Source organism: Trachurus japonicus, chromosome 15 (assembly GCF_045865225.1).
Source record: "Trachurus japonicus isolate A0001 chromosome 15, Traja_1.0".
Lineage (NCBI taxonomy): Eukaryota > Metazoa > Chordata > Actinopteri > Carangiformes > Carangidae > Trachurus > Trachurus japonicus.
The window spans coordinates 6,390,620-6,411,244 of NC_140921.1; the positions used below are offsets into that span (position 1 = coordinate 6,390,620).

At 41.3% G+C, this 20,625-nt stretch overlaps 1 protein-coding gene across 1 annotated transcript in view; it reads right to left on the reverse strand.

The window, feature by feature from the left end:
* The window catches only part of LOC146973116 (protein kinase C epsilon type-like), an 86,365-nt gene that overhangs the window by 42,510 nt on the left and 23,230 nt on the right, over positions 1–20,625 (reverse strand). Inside the window, exon 2 of the mRNA XM_085799371.1 lies at positions 9,898–9,961. Coding sequence (XP_085655497.1) covers positions 9,898–9,961 — 64 coding nt within the window. The remainder of the gene's footprint in view (positions 1–9,897; positions 9,962–20,625) is intronic.

Below are 20,625 nucleotides of genomic sequence, written 5' to 3' on the forward strand. Positions count from 1 at the left end.
CAAAACATGGAGAATTAAAATGAGAAAAAATCCCAGGGTGCAAATGTGACGCCTTCAAGTGTCTGTGTTTACTTTTTTTTTTTTTTAATAATGGAATTAATTGACTATATGTTAATTGGAAACAAAAAAAAACGATTTTTGTTGGAACTGGCTGAATTGATCCGTAACATTTATTTATTGTTTTTGGTGTAAAAATGAAAGAAAATTTGAAACATGAGTTTGAGTTGCAAAACTTCCAACAACAATAACTCAACAACATAACAGTGTATTGTTGTGATACAAAGTCAAGATGACGGACAGATGATGGACAGATGATGGACAGATGATGGACAGATGACAGACACACTCTGGACTCCATCGACACCTTCAAATCCCACCTCAAGAGACACCTTTTGAAGTTATCCTACTCCCTATAACTCTGTCCCCTAACCCTTTTATCCACCTTATCTATTTTTCTAGCCACACTGTGTTTTCTTTGTACTGTATGTATTTACACATCATGTGCTACTGTATTTATACCTGTTTTGTTTCTTGTTTTTGTTTTGTTTCTTACATGTGGTGACCTTGGGTTTTAGAAAGGCGCCAACAAATAAACTTTATTATTATTATTAGATGATGGACAGATGATGGACAGACGATGGAGAGATGATAGAGAGATGATGGAGAAATGATGGAGAGACGACAGACTGATGATGGACAGATGATGGAGAGATGATGGAGAGACGACAGACTGATGATGGACAGATGATGGAGAGATGATGGAGAGACGACGGACAGAGGACGGACAGATGATGGACAGACGATGGAGAGATGATGGACAGGTGATGGACAGATGATGGACAGATGACGGACAGATGATAGAGAGATGATGGACAGACGATGGACAGATGATAGAAAGGTGATGGACAGACGATGGAGATACGACAGACAGATGGACAGACGATGGAGAGATGATGGAGAGATGACGGACAGATGACGGAGAGATGATAGAAAGATGATGGACAGACGATGGAGAGATGATAGAAAGATGATGGACAGATGATGGACAGACGACAGACAGATGACAAACAGATGATGGACAGATGATGGAGAGACGATGGACAGATGATGGACAGATGATGGAGAGATGATGGACAGATGATGGACAGACGATGGACAGACGATGGACAGACGATGGACAGATGACGGACAGATGATGGACAGATGACAAACAGATGATGGACAGATGATGGAGAGACGATGGACAGATGATGGACAGATGATGGAGAGATGATGGACAGATGATGGACAGACGATGGACAGACGATGGACAGACGATGGACAGATGATGGACAGATGATGGACAGATGATGGACAGACGATGGACAGATGATGGACAGACGATGGACAGACGACAGACAGATGATAGACAGACGATGGACAGATGATGGACAGATGACGGACAGATGATAGAGAGATGATGGACAGACGATGGACAGATGATAGAAAGGTGATGGACAGACGATGGAGAGATGATGGAGAGATGACGGACAGATGACGGAGAGATGATAGAAAGATGATGGACAGATGATGGACAGACGACAGACAGATGACAAACAGATGATGGACAGATGATGGAGAGACGATGGACAGACGATGGACAGATGATAGAAAGGTGATGGACAGACGATGGACAGATGATGGAGAGATGACGGACAGATGACGGAGAGATGATAGAAAGATGATGGACAGACGATGGAGAGATGATAGAAAGATGATGGACAGATGATGGACAGACGACAGACAGATGACAAACAGATGATGGACAGATGATGGAGAGACGATGGACAGATGATGGACAGATGATGGAGAGATGATGGACAGATGATGGACAGACGATGGACAGACGATGGACAGACGATGGACAGACGACAGACAGATGACAAACAGATGATGGACAGATGATGGAGAGACGATGGACAGATGATGGAGAGATGATGGACAGATGATGGACAGACGATGGACAGACGATGGACAGACGATGGACAGACGATGGACAGATGATGGACAGATGATGGACAGATGATGGACAGATGATGGACAGACGATGGACAGACGATGGACAGACGATGGACAGACGATGGACAGATGATGGACAGATGATGGACAGATGATGGACAGACGATGGACAGACGATGGACAGACGACAGACAGATGATAGACAGACGATGGACAGATGATGGACAGATGACGGACAGATGATAGAGAGATGATAGAAAGATGATGGACAGACGATGGACAGATGATAGAAAGGTGATGGACAGACGATGGAGAGATGATGGAGAGATGACGGACAGATGACGGAGAGATGATAGAAAGATGATGGACAGATGATGGACAGACGACAGACAGATGACAAACAGATGATGGACAGATGATGGAGAGACGATGGACAGACGATGGACAGATGATAGAAAGGTGATGGACAGATGATGGACAGATGATGGAGAGATGATGGACAGATGATAGAGAGATGATGGACAGACGATGGACAGATGATGGAGAGATGATGGACAGACGACAGACAGACGACAGACAGACGACAGACAGCAGCTTCGTCTCTCCATCTGCTGCTCAGAGACGAACTTGACATTTTTAGCTCCACACCTGTGGACGGACGCCTCTTGGACTTTTTGTGCATTCCTTCCTCTCCGTCCTTATAGCCTTTTGCTACGCTGTACGCCTTCACCATCACCTAGCAACTGATGACTGCTGCCTAGCAACAGTGTTAGACTTGGTGTGTTTTCCTCAGTGAAGGGCTCAGGGGTGTGTGCAGGGCAGGGAGGGGTTCTCCTCTGTGATCTCCTCATCACAAACTCCAAAAGTTAAAGACTTAAAACCAACAGTGAGCGACACCTAGAACCTAGAACCAGACTTCAATGATGTTCAGGACCCTTAAAGTATTAAAATGGTGTAAAGTTTGCATGAACTGTGCAGTTTTTATTCTCATTTCAATTTCGATTTCAATATTGCAGATTTTATAATTCATCTTATCTTAAAGCCCCAGTGTGTAACTTATTTAGCTTTTTATTAGCAAAAATCAAATATGTCTTTCATAAATACGTATTTCACTGAAGTCGAATCACAGCCACATACAAATGAAAGCTTTCTCGTACCTTAGTTGTTACAAGTCGTTACAAATACATAAGTGGGCAACGCACCGAACCGAGGCGGCCATGTTGCATCGCCATTTTTTTTTACGTTGAGTGGCGACGTGACCGTAGGTAACCACGGAAACTCAGCGGAGCTGTGGGCTCGGCCTGTTAAAACTGTCACCACTGTGTAGTGTGAGGAAGGACGGAGGCACACTAGTGTTGCATTCAGGTGCAGTCAGGCAGACGGCCGTCGGCAAACCAACCGAATGTCATTTTACTCCACGAGAGAAAGACGGTAGAACAATACCACATCACCATGACAACATATTGTCACGCCTGTATTGTTTTGCCTCGTGCTGGCGGACCACTTGTTTACACAGACGCTTGTTTATCCTGTTACATGCAGCGTCTGTTGTCTGTCTGACGTCTGCCCGATTTCACGTGAATGCAACATCAAGAATAAGTTCAGATATGCAACCGCACCGCTAGATGGGGGGAATTCCTACACATTATACCTTTAGCATATTTCTTTTATGACCATTTTTTTTTTAAATGTTGTGTAGGTGAACTTGAAGGAAACTGTGCTCTGTATGGACAACAGTCTCTGTTACTGTCGTACGCGTGTCAGTTAACAACCTTGAACTCTGAACCAACCTCAGTTTGGACCAAAGTGTGAGACAGAGCGAAGTATTTTAGTTAAGGTTTAACTTATATGTTATATGACTAAGTGCAAAGTTCAGAGTAACATAAATATAAAATGTGTATGTCGTGTTTATAGAATAAAACTCTCAGTGCTGATGACAGAGACATGTCACCTGCTTTTAGCAACGAGCAGCAGCTTATCGTCCTGTCCTGTGTGTGTGTGTGTGTGTGTGTGTGTGTGTGTGTGTGTTAAAGCTTAATAGGTTGATTGCAGCTCTCAGGCCTAACAGTTCATCCATGTGTTCTCTGCTATGCAAACACATTTAAGTAATGACTGCAATTTCAGTCACACACACACACACACAGATATAATGTATATCAGTGCAGCTGGAGAAAGCAGTCGAGGCACAGCGACGAATAATTGAATACATTTTTTAAAAAGAGAGGGAGAAAAGTGATATTTCCTGCAGAAAGTCTTGTGCTGATGATGATGACACCTCTTTGTCACTCTCTCTCTCCCTCTGTCCCCCTCTCGCTCGCTCCCTCGCTCGCTCTCTGTCGATGATGTAACTGGTCCATTAGAGAACACTCCACTTTACTAATCAATTTATCACCCCAACCCCCCCTCTCCCCTCCCCTCCTCCCCCTCTCTCGACCTCCGGTTAACTCCCTCTCTGTCTTTCTCTTCTTCCATTCTGTCATGTCTCTCCAACACGTAATCTGGCGCACACACACACACATGCACACGCTCACACACACACACACACACACAGGCGCGCTCACACAAACACTAACATTTCTGGTAAATGTTGATTTTGTGTTGCGGTGGAGCCAGTGGAGTAATATCCTGAGAGGAGAGGAGGTGGGAAAAGTCAGCGACATCTGGTGAAGTGCGAGGCCGATCTGTTGCTGCAGTTTGAAGTGATTCAGACTTTTGTTTCTTTTACTATCACAATCAGGTTTTTCTGGGGGGAAAAAAAAAAAAGGTAGAAAAACGTCGGCTGAGACAGAGCCGAAGGCACAAAATGAATCCAGTTTGGGCTGAGTATGAAACATTAGTCGCTCAGCTGCCCCTCGATTTCTTCTTCTTATTATTCTTTTTCAAGGTTTTGACACATTTGCTGAGCAATAAAATTATGTATAAAACATAATCTTCATTATAACTGAGAAATTAATCCATAATATTTTATGTTTGTCATAAATTATGAAAAAATATGATTTGACAAATAATGAGGAAGAATAAAGATGTAATATAACTCCATCATTAGTGTTCATCTTTGCAGTTGATTGGACCAATGCATGGGATTAAAAAAACAAGTGACCATGTGTTCAGACCAGAACAGGTGAGAACATTAAAGGGATAGTTCAACATTTTGGCAAATTGGCCCATTGCCATAATCCCTATAGTCATATAAGTAGGTTCGTTACCTTTAATTGTCGGTGCAAACTGTTTTCAGAACGGCGGAGCAGAGCCGTGAGCTGCTCAGAGCTACGCTATACGGAGGCTCATGGGATTTCTTGGTTTCCCTCATCAAACTCATCAAATACACAATCCAACGACTCCACAATGCTCTGGTGGACAAGTTGTGACCTGCACATTCACCACGCTATGAGATAATAACACAACGTTACCAGACAGAGTTGTTTTAGAGTGTTGAACTATCCCTTTAAGGTGATGAGAAGTAATTTATTTTCTATGTGAGCCGAAGTCAGCAGAAAAACGTGTTGGTGTTGCATCTTGGGTTGTGTGGAACAACTTAACGGTGATGATCCAGGATGAGGATTTCCTGCCAACTGGCTCTATAGCCTGGAAATCAGTGTTGGTGGAAAAACTGAATCAGTGATGTTAATGTTCCTAATTTACATCCCAGTTGTGCAGATTGTTAGTAGGGTTTAAATAGTGTGTTTAGTTTATTATTAATGTTGATATAACACGATTCAGACATTGCAAACATGTCCTGTTATCCTGTTATTACCTATTGAGTTTTTTCAGTGAACATGTTCTCAAACTGATGAAGATATTTTCTGAATATGCAGCCTTTGTGTCTTTGTGTGTGTGTGTGTGTGAGCTCTCAGGGCCACCATACCTTTGACATTTTTAACATATTCTCCCTCCCTGTGTTTCAGTCTGAACGTACATTCAGCCTTTCATCTTGTTTCTTTCTTTTTTTCTTCATTTCATCTTCACGGCCACATTTCTGAGCGAGCAGTGAAGCGACAGTGGGATTGTGTGTCGTGTTGTGTTGTGTGTCTGCAGAGGCTCAGTACGACGGCAGCGCAACACAACGACAGCTACAGCAACAACGATTGATCATCATGTGCAGCGCTGTCACTCTGGAACAAATCATTACAGAGGACAGATGTGCGGCCACAGCTGTGTCAGTCCTATCGTTCCCCCGGACTTGGAGCTAGAAAAAAACAACGTCCAACAAACTTATCTATATTTCTCAACACTACAAAGAGCCACAGAGTGTGTGTGTTTTTGTGTGTGTGTTTTTGTGTGTGTGCATGTGTGTACATGCTCAGTAAGAGACAGAAACAGAGAAGGAGCCTGTTCACACGTCTGCTGCATTAACACCTCACTCTCTCTCTCTATGTTCCTTGGAAGTGTCTGACAGGTGATCTCTCTCTCTGGTTTTGTGTGTGTGTTAGTGTGTGTGTGAGTGTGTGTGTGTGTGTGTGTGTGCAGGCTTCCCTCACATTTCCACACCCATACAGCTCTTCAGATCTGACTCACACGAAGCACTAGACTCACACAGACATGGCTATTGCGCATTTGCGTTCTCTCAACCTTGGTCATTGCTGTGCAGGATTCATCTGGAATTAAAAAAAAAAACGAGGTTCATAACGTCCCATCTAAGGAATACGTAAACTATTGATCTGAAAATAAAAACCAGTAAAAAGTTGTCAAATGTTAAGGGATAGTTCAACATTTTGGCAAATTGGCCCATTGCCATAATCCCTACAGTTTTAGGAGTAGGTTCATTACCTTTAATTGTCGGTGCAAGCTATTTTTAGAACAGCGGAGCAGAGCCGCAAGCTACTCAGAGCTACGCTACGGAGGCTAATAACAGAACGTTACGAGACAGAGTTGTTTTAGAGGTTAATTCATGCAAAACCGCTGATGCGCGTTGCCTTCAGGGACAGTTTTTCAGCAAGCAGTCTCTGAATTTCCCTCTAAAACAACTCTGTGTGGTAACGTTGTGTTATTATCTCATAGCGTGGTGAATGTGCAGGTCACAACTTGTCCACCAGAGCGTTTTGGAGTTGTTGGATTGTGTATTTGATGAGTTTGATGAGGGAAACCAAGAAATCCCATGAGCCTCCGTAGCTTAGCTCTGAGCAGCTCACGGCTCTGCTCCGCGTTCAAAAAACAGCTTGCACCGACAATTAAAGGTAACAAACCTACTGCTATGACTACAGGAATTATGGCAATGGGCCACTTTGCCCAAATGTTGAACTATCCCTTTAAAGGGACGGAAGTTTCAAATATAAGATTTACATCAACTAAAGCAAAGTCGCTGTTTCCTGCAGATAGTTTATCAGGTCTGAAAACAGTGGTGAGGTTTCGATCTTTAGTCTTTGTTTGCATCAAACTACATACAGTTGCATTTTTACAATAATAGCTAATATAACAATCTCGTTACTCATTTTATTTCTTGTCAAACGCACAGTGATATGACTGTACAGCCTCAGAGCTCAACATGTGGTCAGTTGATAGATTATTATCACTATTATTATTATTAATACAGAAACAATCTAACTTATCACATCGGCTCATCACCGCTTGTGTGTTAACAGAGTGAGACTGAAGCGACTTCCTGGAGGAGACGTTCTCACAGCTTGACGCCGTCTCTCAACACAACGTCTCACATTATAAACAATGAGGTGATTCAGAGCGACGAGTCAAACACCGAAGTCTGTGCTAATAAAAAGCACCTTCCTTCTTTCTTTCTCCTCTTCTCATCCTTCATGTGTTTCATCGTGAAGCCTTCCTGTTGTTTCCAGATGATCTGATCCAAACACCGTGTTTGTTCAATTATTTGCACATTATATTTTAAACTTATTTTAATTCACCAGATTTATTTTCTTGTTTCTTCACTTTGTTGTATAAAGTTTAACCTTTCATCGTTATCACTTACTGCCATCATGACATCATCACTGTATTAGATGCATATGCACTGGAAACTTTCCTGATGTAATGATGTTGATGACACACACGCCTCCAGATACTCACACTGTGATGGAAACACACACACACACACACACACTGAGAAGCAGATATCTAAAGAAAGATGAAGTCCTTTTTTTAAACTCTGCGGCTTTTACTCAGTTTGCATTGAAGGGCAGATGGAGGCAGAGCGGCTGCAGGGACGAGTTACTCTACACACAGCTTTTACTTTTACTAACCTTTTACTGCCAAACCACAAGCACTTTAGACAACACACACACACACACACACACACACACAGCACATCAAAGAGAAGCCATCAGCCTCAGACAGAAAACAGCTGTCTATTGTAGTTAACCTATTATGTTCATTCACATATGCATTAATGCACAATACAATTTTGTTTTAATGCACAGATTTTTATGTTTTTGTGTTGTAGTGTCATTTGTTGCACATTAAGTGTCTGCAGTGTTGTATATGTGCTTCCCCCCCCCCAAAAAAAAGGGGGAAAAAAGCTTACTGATCGATCCAAATAATTTATCAGCAGTTACAGAGGTTGGTTGTCTGTGCTCACTTGTTGCTTCATTATTAATATTAATCTATATTTATCATTATTGTTCTCTTCACGACACATTAACATGCTGCATAAAGCTCATACAAACTTCCTGTAGAAACCACAGAAGCTCATTAGAACTGGTTTTGACCCCCGCCTCATGTATGTTCACATTGTTTAGAGAACAAAATACATATTATATTATATATTCATTATTGATTGTATTTATGTCTTTTTCCCCGAACCGGATGGATGTTTAAATGCATTCATCTTTTACGACGACAACATGAAGCCTGAGGCGTCTCCTCCTCTGAAGGAAACACACACGCTTCTTTATTTCACAGTGAGTCGATGTGTGTTTTTAAAGTGTAGTGCACTTTTACCCCCCGGAGGGAAACTGCACCACTTGACAAAGACACACCATTATTATTAAACCAGGCATTAAAAAAAGCCTCCCTCTGCTCTCAAGAATATATATTTAGAAATTATAGTTCTAGATATATAATTAAAGGGTTAGGGTTAGATCATATTATACAAAGTGTGTTTTTCATCTGCAAGACATAATTATGGATCAGTCATCTAAAAAATAATTTATCATTCTTTCCTGACTTTCATTCTTTGTATTATTTGAACATATTAACAAATAATCTGCAGATTTAGTGTAAGGTTTGATTTTACATAATATTCATTAATGTAAATGTGTTCTAATATATACAGTATACTGTTTAACATATTTGCTTGCTCTTGTTTTATTGCCTTAAATGTAAAGCTCTTTGATTTGTGTATGAAAAGTTATTATTATTATTATATGCTACCTTTACCTGGTCATTCACATGATGCAATTATGATCACATTTTTCACGCTTCTGCAGGATTTCTGTCATGTTCATTGATTCAAAAATGGCAATATAATACATTTTCATCCCCATATTTGAAATTTGAAATTCTATATATTCTGTATTTATCTATAGAGGAATTTATTCAAGTTTCTGACTTTTCAGACCTGGCACTCACCTGGTGTTAAAACAACCCGTCGAACGTACCAAAGAAAACCCACAACTTCCACATGTCTTCACATGGAAGTTGTGGTTTTTATTTGTATGAATGGAGCAACATGTGGTGTAAAAAAAAATAAGAGGAAGTCAATAGTCAGCAATTGGCTGCGATGGCCACAATGACTCAGACAAAAATACATAAAAACCTGCAGCCTCTTAATTAATAGTCCTCATCAGCAGGTAATCCACAAGTGGACCAACAAAAAAAACAAAAAACAACAGAGATTAGACTGAAAGCTTTGGAGATGATGAGGCTGCAGCTCTCATGTGTCATTAAGCAAAGTGTGGTTGAGGATAACAACTGTGTCAGCTGACCTTGACCTTATGTAAAAAGAGTTCATACCTTCACTGGAGGATCCTAACAGGTCGATGACGACGTACACCTTCCCCTCCGGCTCCAGGTCGATCTGCACAAACACACACAAATCAAGATTGAACATTTTATTTAAATTGCCTTTGCACTGATTTCATCACCCATGTGGTTTTCTATAAGATGCTCATGCTATGTATTGGTGTCAGGTCGTATATGGCGCCAGTGGCCGACCTGTGGGAACCTGCAGTGTGATTACAACATCCTGTTTGGCCAGAATTTCACACCAACGCTTGCAACACGGCAGCAATGTTGAAACGTGTAGAGGAGAGAAAGTCGGAGGGAAAAAAAAACAAAAAAAAACTATGTGGTGTGTGAATTACTGCGAACTAGAGGTTGACACATATCCTGTCACACACCCACACATCACAGATGCATATAGGCCTCTCTCTCACACACACACACACACACACACTGAATGTGAATGTACTCTGGTCAGGGAGAAGCTCTGAGGAGTGAAGACAAATGCTGCTCTGCAATCTATTGAGTGTCTGCATATATATGAAAGTGTACAGCAAAGAGTGTGTGTATAGTAGTGTGTGTGCGTGTGTGTGTGTGGTTTTAGGTTTAGGTTTATTTAATTAGCACACATTTATATTCGATGGTGCAAAGAGGGAACGAAGCCGATTGGCTTGTACATAAGTTCCACCCCTGTCACTAATTACACCAAAACAAATTTCTATGGCTAACAAATAAACATAGAGGAGAAAAAAAGGAGGTAAAGTGCATAATCAACGTTATATGAGCAAAATAAGCAAAAATAAGGAGATAAAGAACAAAATGATCAGTAACAAATAGAGACAATGGAAATAAGGTACAAAAAATTCATAGATTGAATCGTGTGTGTAAGTCTGAGTGCGTTGGAGCTCATCTCATGAAAGCGGGTGGGCATCGGCCAGGGGCTCACTCAGCTTGTACCACCCACAGTGTCCATAATGCCCCTTTGCACACACACACAAATACAGACACACAAATACACAAAGACACATTTACACACACACACATGCAAGTGAAGACTTGGTGCAGTGAAGGCGAGCAGGCGTGGGTTCAGTAAAGTATACAGTCGGAGATGGAAAGCAGAGAGACGGATGAGGGGGAGGACAGAGAAAGTTTGTGAAATGTGAAAATGTAAGTGTGTGTGTGTGTGAAGGGGGGGAGGTAAGTGGTGGTGGGGGCTGGCGGGGGGTTGTCTTGTCATGCCTGATTTTTTTTGGTAACACGTTATCTTTTCATATGCAGCGCTGGCTTCTTCCAGAAAAAGCTGCTTTCTATGTTTTTGGACACAGAGGAGGAGGAGGGGTTAATGGACTAAAGTTTAACAAGATAATTATCTAATTTATCTGCATCTTCTAGAAGGAACAGGAGGAAGGAAGTGATGGTGACTGATGGACATGGACAGCATGAGAGTGGCTGAGAATCTGCCAAAGGAGAGGAAGAGTGGAGGTGGTGGGGGCGGTTAATTGAACACCACAGAAATTTGTGCTGGTAACACTTTATAATAAGCAGTAGTTAAGCATTAATAAATACTGAATTCTTCATTTAACGCATGTATACTCATTAGTATGTAGTTTATAAATACAGTCGGTGCTTATCAATGATGAGTAAAACATTTTTAACTGTGTTTATAAACTACATACTAATGAGTATTCATGTGTTATAAATGAAGAATTCAGTATTTAATGCTTAACTAATGTTTAATAATGTGTACTTGACTTTGAGTCGTCTTTTCTCTCCCTCTGAGTGATGAAGGAGAACAGGCTCAGGATCATTGTTTTTGGTCTGGATGTAAAATAAAAAATTTTTAAAAAGGTTTTCAAAGTTCATTTGTTAATAATTAGTAAAGTACAGTAAAGTAGATGATGAACTTGAGTCCATTATTTCCCAGACAGTGCTTTAGCTAATCATTATTTCATCCATTTCCCAAATGATCTTATTTGATTATTCATTTGATTCATTTGATTTGTGAAACTGATTAATACATTAAGCATTTCAAAACCATTTAGGGAACCTGTGCACTATGAACATGTGTTTAATCTTATGGAAAATCAAATTATACATATCAGAGGAAGATATGATATGTTTAACCTGGTATAAGAAATCACCAGCAGCCAAAATGTTGCAATAGTTTAAATGAATAACGAGTTTTCATTATAAACAAGTTAAGCTGGTGTTGTCATCTCCTTGGTGGGATAGAAAGAATTATATATTTAAGCATCACTCCAGAAAGAGCCATAATTTCTAGTCAGTCAAAATGATGATTAATTTGCCAAAAAGGGAAACCAGTTTCATGCGGCCTCCCTGAGCTCTGCTGATTTACGCCGCCGTTCGTTCACCCACTCTGAACCCATTTCATTGAAAGACTAATGAGATCATACATGAAGCAGGATTCATGTAATATTCATGGCAGTGGCACGGTGTCGACAATAAACCAGCTGTAATGACGATTATGACGTCGACGAGTGGAGGAAAGAAGCGAATGGGCCGTGTGGATCCCAAAACACACACACACACACACACACCACCTCCCTTCCTCTGAGGTCACAGCCCTCCATTCATCAGCTGCTTGCTGAGTGTGCTCAGACACACAGGTGCAGATGTCACTAAATATAGAGCCGGCGGAGGAAGGAAAAGGCCCCTCAGTGTGTGTGTGTGTGTGTGTGTGTGTGTGTGTGTGTGTCCAACCGCTGCTGTTGGCGCATGTTCGTCCTCATGCACACAGCTGATGCACGCCACCGTTTCTGAGCCCTCCTCCCTGTTTGTTGATGTGGAGCTGGTGGCCGTACGCACACCGAGGTCAAAGGCCACGGCAGCGATCCGCTCGTTATCAGCGGAGGAAGAGGGGAGAGGTGTGTGGACGTGGTGTTGTGGATGCAGCTGTGCAGCGTGTTTCGATAACAACATCATCATTGTGCTCCGAGCTAATCACACACCGATATGTCAGAGTGTATTATAATTAATTACTATATTTTTGTTAAAGTTTTTCTTTTCTTTTTGGGGGGTTACGAAGGAGTATTAGGGCCAGCCAAAAAAAAAAGTACGGCCAAAAATAAATAAATAAATAAATAATAATACAGCACAAGAAAAAAACAGCCATGCAAAAAAAAAAAAAAAAAAAAAAAAATCCAGTCAATATAAAAAGAAAAAATTACAGCACAAAAAAAAATCCAGGCAAAAAAATTAAAAATTAAAAAAAAACGCAAAAAAAAGGAAAAATCCAGCCAAAAAAAAGAAAGAAATCTAGCGCAAGAAAAAAAAAAAACCAGGAAAAAAAGGGGCCAAGGAATAAAAATAAGTAAATTGTGGCTATGAATGTAATCCGTGGCTGCTGTGGTTAGGACCAGGCCTACATACTGTACTACACACTCTACCAGGTGAGCCAAATGGGTGCCCCCATAATACACTTAATTTAACCACAACACACACCTAATGTAACTGGAAGTACTTGAATTGAAAGTTGCTGCCTCCACTAAGGAGATTATAGAGTCATAAGAAATATGAAGCATTGCGTGAAACTTTGTCATTATGTCATGATGTGTGAAAAGTTTCCAGAAGAGGAACTATGCAGGATGTTTAGCTTAACTATGCTACATTTGTTATCTTAACTGAACAGCTTCAGAGTAATTGTGATGGTTAAATAAATGACTTGTAACTAGTTCCAGGGAGAATGGAGGCTCTCTGCGCCTCGTTATCTGTGATCTCTTGTTTATGACGGATAAGACTACATAAATATACACGTCGTAACATCATATATGATAATTGACGTTATCCAGCGCTCCATGGATTACTTTCTCGTCCGATTCATTGAAAACAAATGCACATGGCCGGGAGGAGGGTTAGCAACACAGAGGAAGTGACCAGACTTACATAGTTCCCCTTTAACCTTTAGCCACCCAAATCAAAACAGTTCATCCTCGAGTCCAGATGAATGGTTTCAACAAATGTGAATAAATTCTCTAAAGCTGCTGCACTTTGTGAGGTCATCGTGTCCTTGACCTTCGACCTCCAAAATGTAATCAATTCATCCTCAGGTCCAAGTGGATATTTTATTTGTGCCAATATGATGATCATGTCCATGAGACAGTGAGATGTACTGTATATAAAACCAACATGCCTTTGGCTCTGGGAGTCAGAGGAATAAAAACTGAGGCTGCATGCACACAAAGACACTGCAAAAGGTTAACGGCTCATCTGGATGTTAGCCAGTAGCTGACAGCGTAACAGCAGCACGAGTCGACCAGAAACCAAACAACTGGAGCAACAGAGACAGAGAGACAGAGAGAGAGAGGCGTCAGATTTAAAAGGCAACAGAAAACAGAAAATTCAACCATGTGGTTAGAGTGCAGCAGATCTTCACTGTGTGTATTAGCTGCTGCTGCTGCTGCTGCTGCTGCTCTAACCAGGTCAGAGCGGACGGACTGAGTGATGATAATAATAACATTAATAACAAAACTAAACAAACACAGCTTTGTCCCCGCTGATTTCATTTGAAGGTGTAGCAGCTACTTCAAACATCACATGGTCCCATCATGTGACAAAATGCTAGTACAAGTGTGTGTGTGTGTGTGTGTGTGTGTGTGTGTGTGTGTGTGTAGTGTGTACTGTAGTGGTCTGTGTGTGTGTGTGTGTGTACATATTGTGCTGCATATTTAACATGGAATCAAATCTAATTTCTTAGATTTCTTCTTTTTTTGAGAACATGGTCAAACTGTACACTTATTTATGGGGAACACAAACACACACACAGGGAAATTAAATTGCAAGCTTTAACTCAATTAAGCTGCACCCCTCCTCGCCCCCCGGCCTTAAAGGGATAGTTCAACATTTTGGCAAATTGGCCCATTGCCATAATCCCTATAGTCATAGCAGTAGGTTTGTTACCTTTAATTGTAGGTGCAAGCTATTTTTAGAACGGCGGAGCAGAGCCGTGAGCTGCTCAGAGCTACGCTACGGAGGCTCATGGGATTTCTTGGTTTCCCTCATCAAACTCATCAAATACACAATCCAACAACTCCACAACGCTCTGGTGGACAAGTTGTGACCTGCACATTCACCACGCTATGAGATAATAACACAACGTTACCAGACAGAGTTGTTTTAGAGGGAAATTCATGCACAACCGCTGATGCACGTTGCCTTCAGGGGCAGTTTTTCAGCAAGCAGTCTCTGTATTTACCTCTAAAACAACTCTGCCTCGTAGCGTTCCATTATTATTTCATAGCGTGGTGAATGTGCAGGTCACAACTTGTCCACCAGAGCGTTTTGGAGTTGTTGGATTGTGTATTTGATGAGTTTGATGAGGGAAACCAAGAAATCCCATTAGCCTCCGTAGCGTAGCTCTGAGCAGCTCACGGCTCTGCTCCGCCGTTCTAAAAATAGCTTGCACCGACAAGTAAAGGTAACGAACCTACTACTATGACTATAGGGATTATGGCAATTTGCCAAAATGTTGAACTATCGCTTTAATGCATCTGAACATGTCACAATCATGCAGGTAAAAGGTGACCAGTCGTTCTGCTCCACAGTGACACACTGAGATTATTTATCACCGTTATAAATGTAACTGAGGAGTAAACAACGCTCCGCTGCTCCGTGACTCTGGCTGTGTGTGTGAGTGAGTGTGTGTGTGTGTGTGTGTGTGTGTGTGTGTGTGTGTGTGTGTGTGTGTGTGTGTGTGTGTGTGTGTGTGTGTGTGTGTGTGTATGTACAAAAATAAAGGTCCTTCAACATGTGATGACTCCTGTCCACACCTGCTGGCTTGGCCCGCCACACACACACACACACACACACACACACACACACACACACACACACAATAAACACACACTATGCATGCTCGCACAGACACAAACAAACATACCCACAGCCTTTCAAGGTTGAAGTAAAGCACATGACATTGTTGAACTCTTGGCTCAGACTCACTCTAGACATACTGTGCAAACACACACACACACACACACAAGAGAAGAGAAGAGAAGAAGACTACCAAAAATATAAAAATAATAATGAGGGAGCTCGGTCTCTCCGATACTTGGAGAGAATTGAATCCAACTAAAAAAGACTTCACTTTTTTTTCTCACTCACATTTGATCTATTCTAGGCTTGATTATTAACTTATGTATCAAAGGGACATGTATAGGGTTACAAATTGCAATATTGGGACTATGGATTTATCTGATCATGCACCAGTCTACTTAAATGTAACATTAGACAGCGAAAAAAAGAGGACAGGTATTCTAGATCTAATGTGGGAACAAATAAGAACAGACATACAGTAAAGCAATATTTTGATGAAAACGACAACGGAGAAGTACCGTATCCCCACAAACTCTTTGAAAATAAAGACTACAAATCTATGAAACAATATTAATCGATTTTCAGTTTTTCTCTGTCACTAAGTTAAGTTAAGTTAAGTTAAGTTAAGTTAAGTTAAGTTAAGTTAAGTTTCCTTTATTTGTCCCACAGGGGGGGAAATTTACATTTGTGCAGCAGCAAATAGCAACAGTATAAAAAAAGAGAAACAGAATAAGACAAGAAGAATATAAACATCACACAACAATAAGTTATTTTAAAAAAGTGCAGTATGTACAGTAATGCACTAATTTCCACATCCAAACTGGTGTCAAACATACAACAACAACAACAACAACAACAGACAGACACCAGCGTCACTCCAGACATGTTTCTGTGAAGAAATAAAAACACTGAGCTTTAAAATCTGTCGTCTGTGTTTGGATGAACTCAAACAAACAAAGAGTTTTAACCTGTTCAGATCCAGGACACTTCAGTTCAGTTCAGTCTCTGTGCCTCCGACCTCACTACTTGTTTACCAAAATAAAAGTCTTCATGTCTTTTATTTTGGTAAGCTACACGTGTTTGTGTCTCAGTGTTGACCAATAAAATTAAAGATGAAACGTGGTTGAGACTTAGACAGCGAATTGGAACGTGGAAAATCAAAATGTTAAAGTGAAAAATGAAAGTAAGACTGACTGAGAGACACTGAGACAATGGGGAGAGGGAGAGAGAGAGAGACAGAGAAAGAACAGGGAGGACATTGTGTTTTTATCTGTCCTCAGTGACAGAGCGCACACGGCCTCTGGAGTGACACAGTGCAGACCCTTCACAGACACGCTCACACACACACACTCTCACACACACTCTTGTCTGACCTGCTATGCTTGTGAGGACCCTCAGTGAAACAACTTCTCCTTAAACAACTTCTCTATCACCACCACTGATGTCGTATCTGACGCCAAAATGATGCAAATATCAACAACTCTGAGACAACTTTTAAAACCGCACAGAGGGTTTTTTTTACACCAAGAAGTAACACTGTACTGTACTGTACATCATCACACTGAGCTTGTAAAGACTCAGGGAGCCGTGTGAGAGGCAGAGGGAAAGCAGTAGGGGTGTGCCAAAAAATGCATTCACATAAGAAACACAATTCTCATTTAGTACGATTCAGAATCGATATAAAATGTCCCAAAATCGATAAAAAAAATTTTTTTAAATGAAACAAATCTGCTGGCTGTCGGCCTCCATTTCCTTAGAATTTAAAAGGCAGCATGTTTAACTGCACTATTCTTTTAAATAAAGAGGCACTTTTAATTTTGTTACTTAAGCAATATGTGATATTGCTTTTATTCAACAGTTTCAACAATTCCATCTAAGCATAAATGGATAAATGTTTAAAACTCAATAAATGTGAAAAAGACACTTTAGTCATTCTGTCTTGCAAAGTAGACTGGAGTAGATCATGAAGATCCTTTGCACATCGATAGACTGAAGCAGAAATCATTAGGAATCAAATCGTTTTGAATCGAAAATCGATTTTGAATCGAATCGAATCGTAGCCCCAAAAAATCAGAATCTAATCTAATTGTGAGATAGTAAAAGATTCCCACCCCTAGAAAGCAGTCAGGTCAAAACTGGTGCAACAGAAGCTGAAATATTCAGATTTCAGATATAAACGGGTCAAGATCTAAAGACATTTGACCCTACACTACCCACAATGCAACTGGACAGGGTCCCTTTCCTCGGTAAACAATCACGTCTTTCAAACCCCAACGTCCCGACACAAGTTTCTAGTTAAAAACCTGCTGTCTCCAAGTTCATAATGAGATAACCCCTGATTACATCACCATGACATCATCGCAGTTATATATTCCCAGACTTGACAAAGCTGCTGCGGAGCCACAGACAGCCGACATGATATACATCTACGTTCACACAGGCTGAGCGGCGCTAACGGCGACTAATGAGAATAGATGCTGCTCATGTGTCAAATCAAATCGGCGGCGCGTCGACCCTTTAACCCTTTGACCTCCGAAACCTCGTCTAAACCCTGAGACAGACTCACAAAGAGAAAAACATCCTCACTGTCCAATCAGAGCGCCTCAGTCTGGAGGTGTAGAGGACAAACTGGTCCTCACAAATATGAAACAACAACTGCAGCGTGAGCTCTGAAATACCCCACAGAGTCCAGCAGTAATGGCTGCAATGAAATTAATACCTTTTACAGTTGATGTGCTACAGCCTGTTTATTTAGTGTGTCAATTTGTTCATCATAAATTAATAAAAACAGGCAGGGATGCACACACACAGACACACACACACAGGCCCTGGAGTATAACTTTGTACAGCTGGACTCACTCCTGCTGCTAATGCACTAGATTTACTTCAAACAAACCAGCACACCAGCACACACACACACAGACACACACTCCTGTCGGCAGCCACTCATGTCTGTCCTCCTGTTGGGCCGTGTGTCTGCTTATGCCTAATTTGTCCCTGCTGAATAAGTGATGCTGGCTGCAGCTATGGTGGGTGACACACACACACACGCACTCTTTGTTAGCCGTCATCTTTAGGATTCAACACTGGCACTGACACTCCTCTTTGTGCGACTATAAATGAATAAAACATAAAAATTCACAGACACAATAGCAGAAGAAATCCCTCTTAATGATAATTACGGTTTTATCTCTTTTGAAAATGATTTCTTTTTTCCAGATTATAGATCAAAATCATTCTCTTCCTCCTCATGCTGCTGTTGCCAGATGACACTCTTCATCCATCCAATGCAAAAAAATAGGAGAAAACACAAAACATGCTTTTAAATTAATTACGCCTCTGATCAGCCTCCGTTCACAAACAAACAAACAAACAATAAATGAGGAAGTAATTATACATCTTAAATAACAAACAGACTCCAACTGGGAGTTCACGGGGCCGTGTGTGTGCAGACAGACAGCAGGTGGAGGCTGAGTGAAACAGATAGCGGCTGCTTCAGAGGCGTCAGGTCAGTGACGTGATGGTTGTGATACTTTAGCTGGAAGATGACGACACTGAGAAGTGTGAGGAGAGCAGGTCAGTTTACAACTACATATGAAAACCGAAGAACAGACGAGACCGAAACTGAATGTGACCTGAACTATGAGCAGCAACGTAAGTGAAAAATAAAAATATACTGTAGCTGTGCTCAAGATTTGTAACAAGAGATGTGAATGAATGAGAGGAGGAAATCTGTCTGTTACCTGGGAACGTCCGGTCAGTATCTGTGGATGGATCTATGTCACAGTGACAGAGACATCCTCAACTAAAAACTTAAAGGGATAGTTCAACATTTTGGCAAATTGGCCCATTGCCATAATCCCTATAGTTTTAGGAGTAGGTTCGTTACCTTTAATTGTCGGTGCAAATTATTTTTAGAACAGCAGAGCAGAGCCGCGAGCTGCTCAGAGCTACGCTACGGAGGCTAATGCGCTGATGCGTGTTGCCTTCAGGGACAGTTTTTTATCAAACAGTCTCTGCATTTACCTCGAAAACAACTCTGTCTGGTAACGTTGTGTTATTATCTCATAGCGTGGTGAATGTGCAGCTCACAACTTGTCCACCAGAGCGTTGTAGAGTTGTTGGATTGTGTTTTTGATGAGTTTGATGCGTTGAAACCAAGAAATCCCATTATCCTCTGTAGCGTAGCTCTGAGCAGCTCGCGGCTCTGCTCCGCCGTTCTAAAAACAGCTTGCACCGACAATTAAAGGTAATAAACCTACTGCTATGACTATAGGGATTATGGCAATGGGCCAATTTGCCAAAATGTTGAACTATCCCCTTAAACTTTATTTATCTATATAGCACTTTTCAAACACCACCGTTTTACATGTGCTATGTCCCACATGACAGTAAAAATGATGAAAGGCAAGAAGCAACAACATTTTTTCTGCTGTGCATTGATTTCTTTCACAGCTGCTGTCAGCTCTGCGTGCGCCCCGCTGCGCCTCACCTCCACAAAACCTGCTGGATTTAGTCGATTTAGATTTTGTAGCCGATGATCTGATTTATACTGTGCAGGATTTTTAGCTCTGTTGCACCTTGTAGTAATGGTGCCCAAACTGAGCTTTAGAGTGACCTTTCTGATGCACTGAACGACGATGGGGCAGAAATATGAGAGGTGCCTATTTTGGTAACTTTAAGCCCATGACCCCACGCATTCATTTAATGTCTAATCCCTAATGTATTCACCCTGTTGCACAACCTGAGATTATGTTTACCTCCGACCCTAAACCTAAACCTCTGTTTATGTGCAGTAGTCTCTGATTTTAAAAGGCAGCAGTCAATCTATTTGATTAGATTGTCCTCTGTAACCCTGAACATTAACACACACACACACACACACACACACACACAGCTCTGATGTCC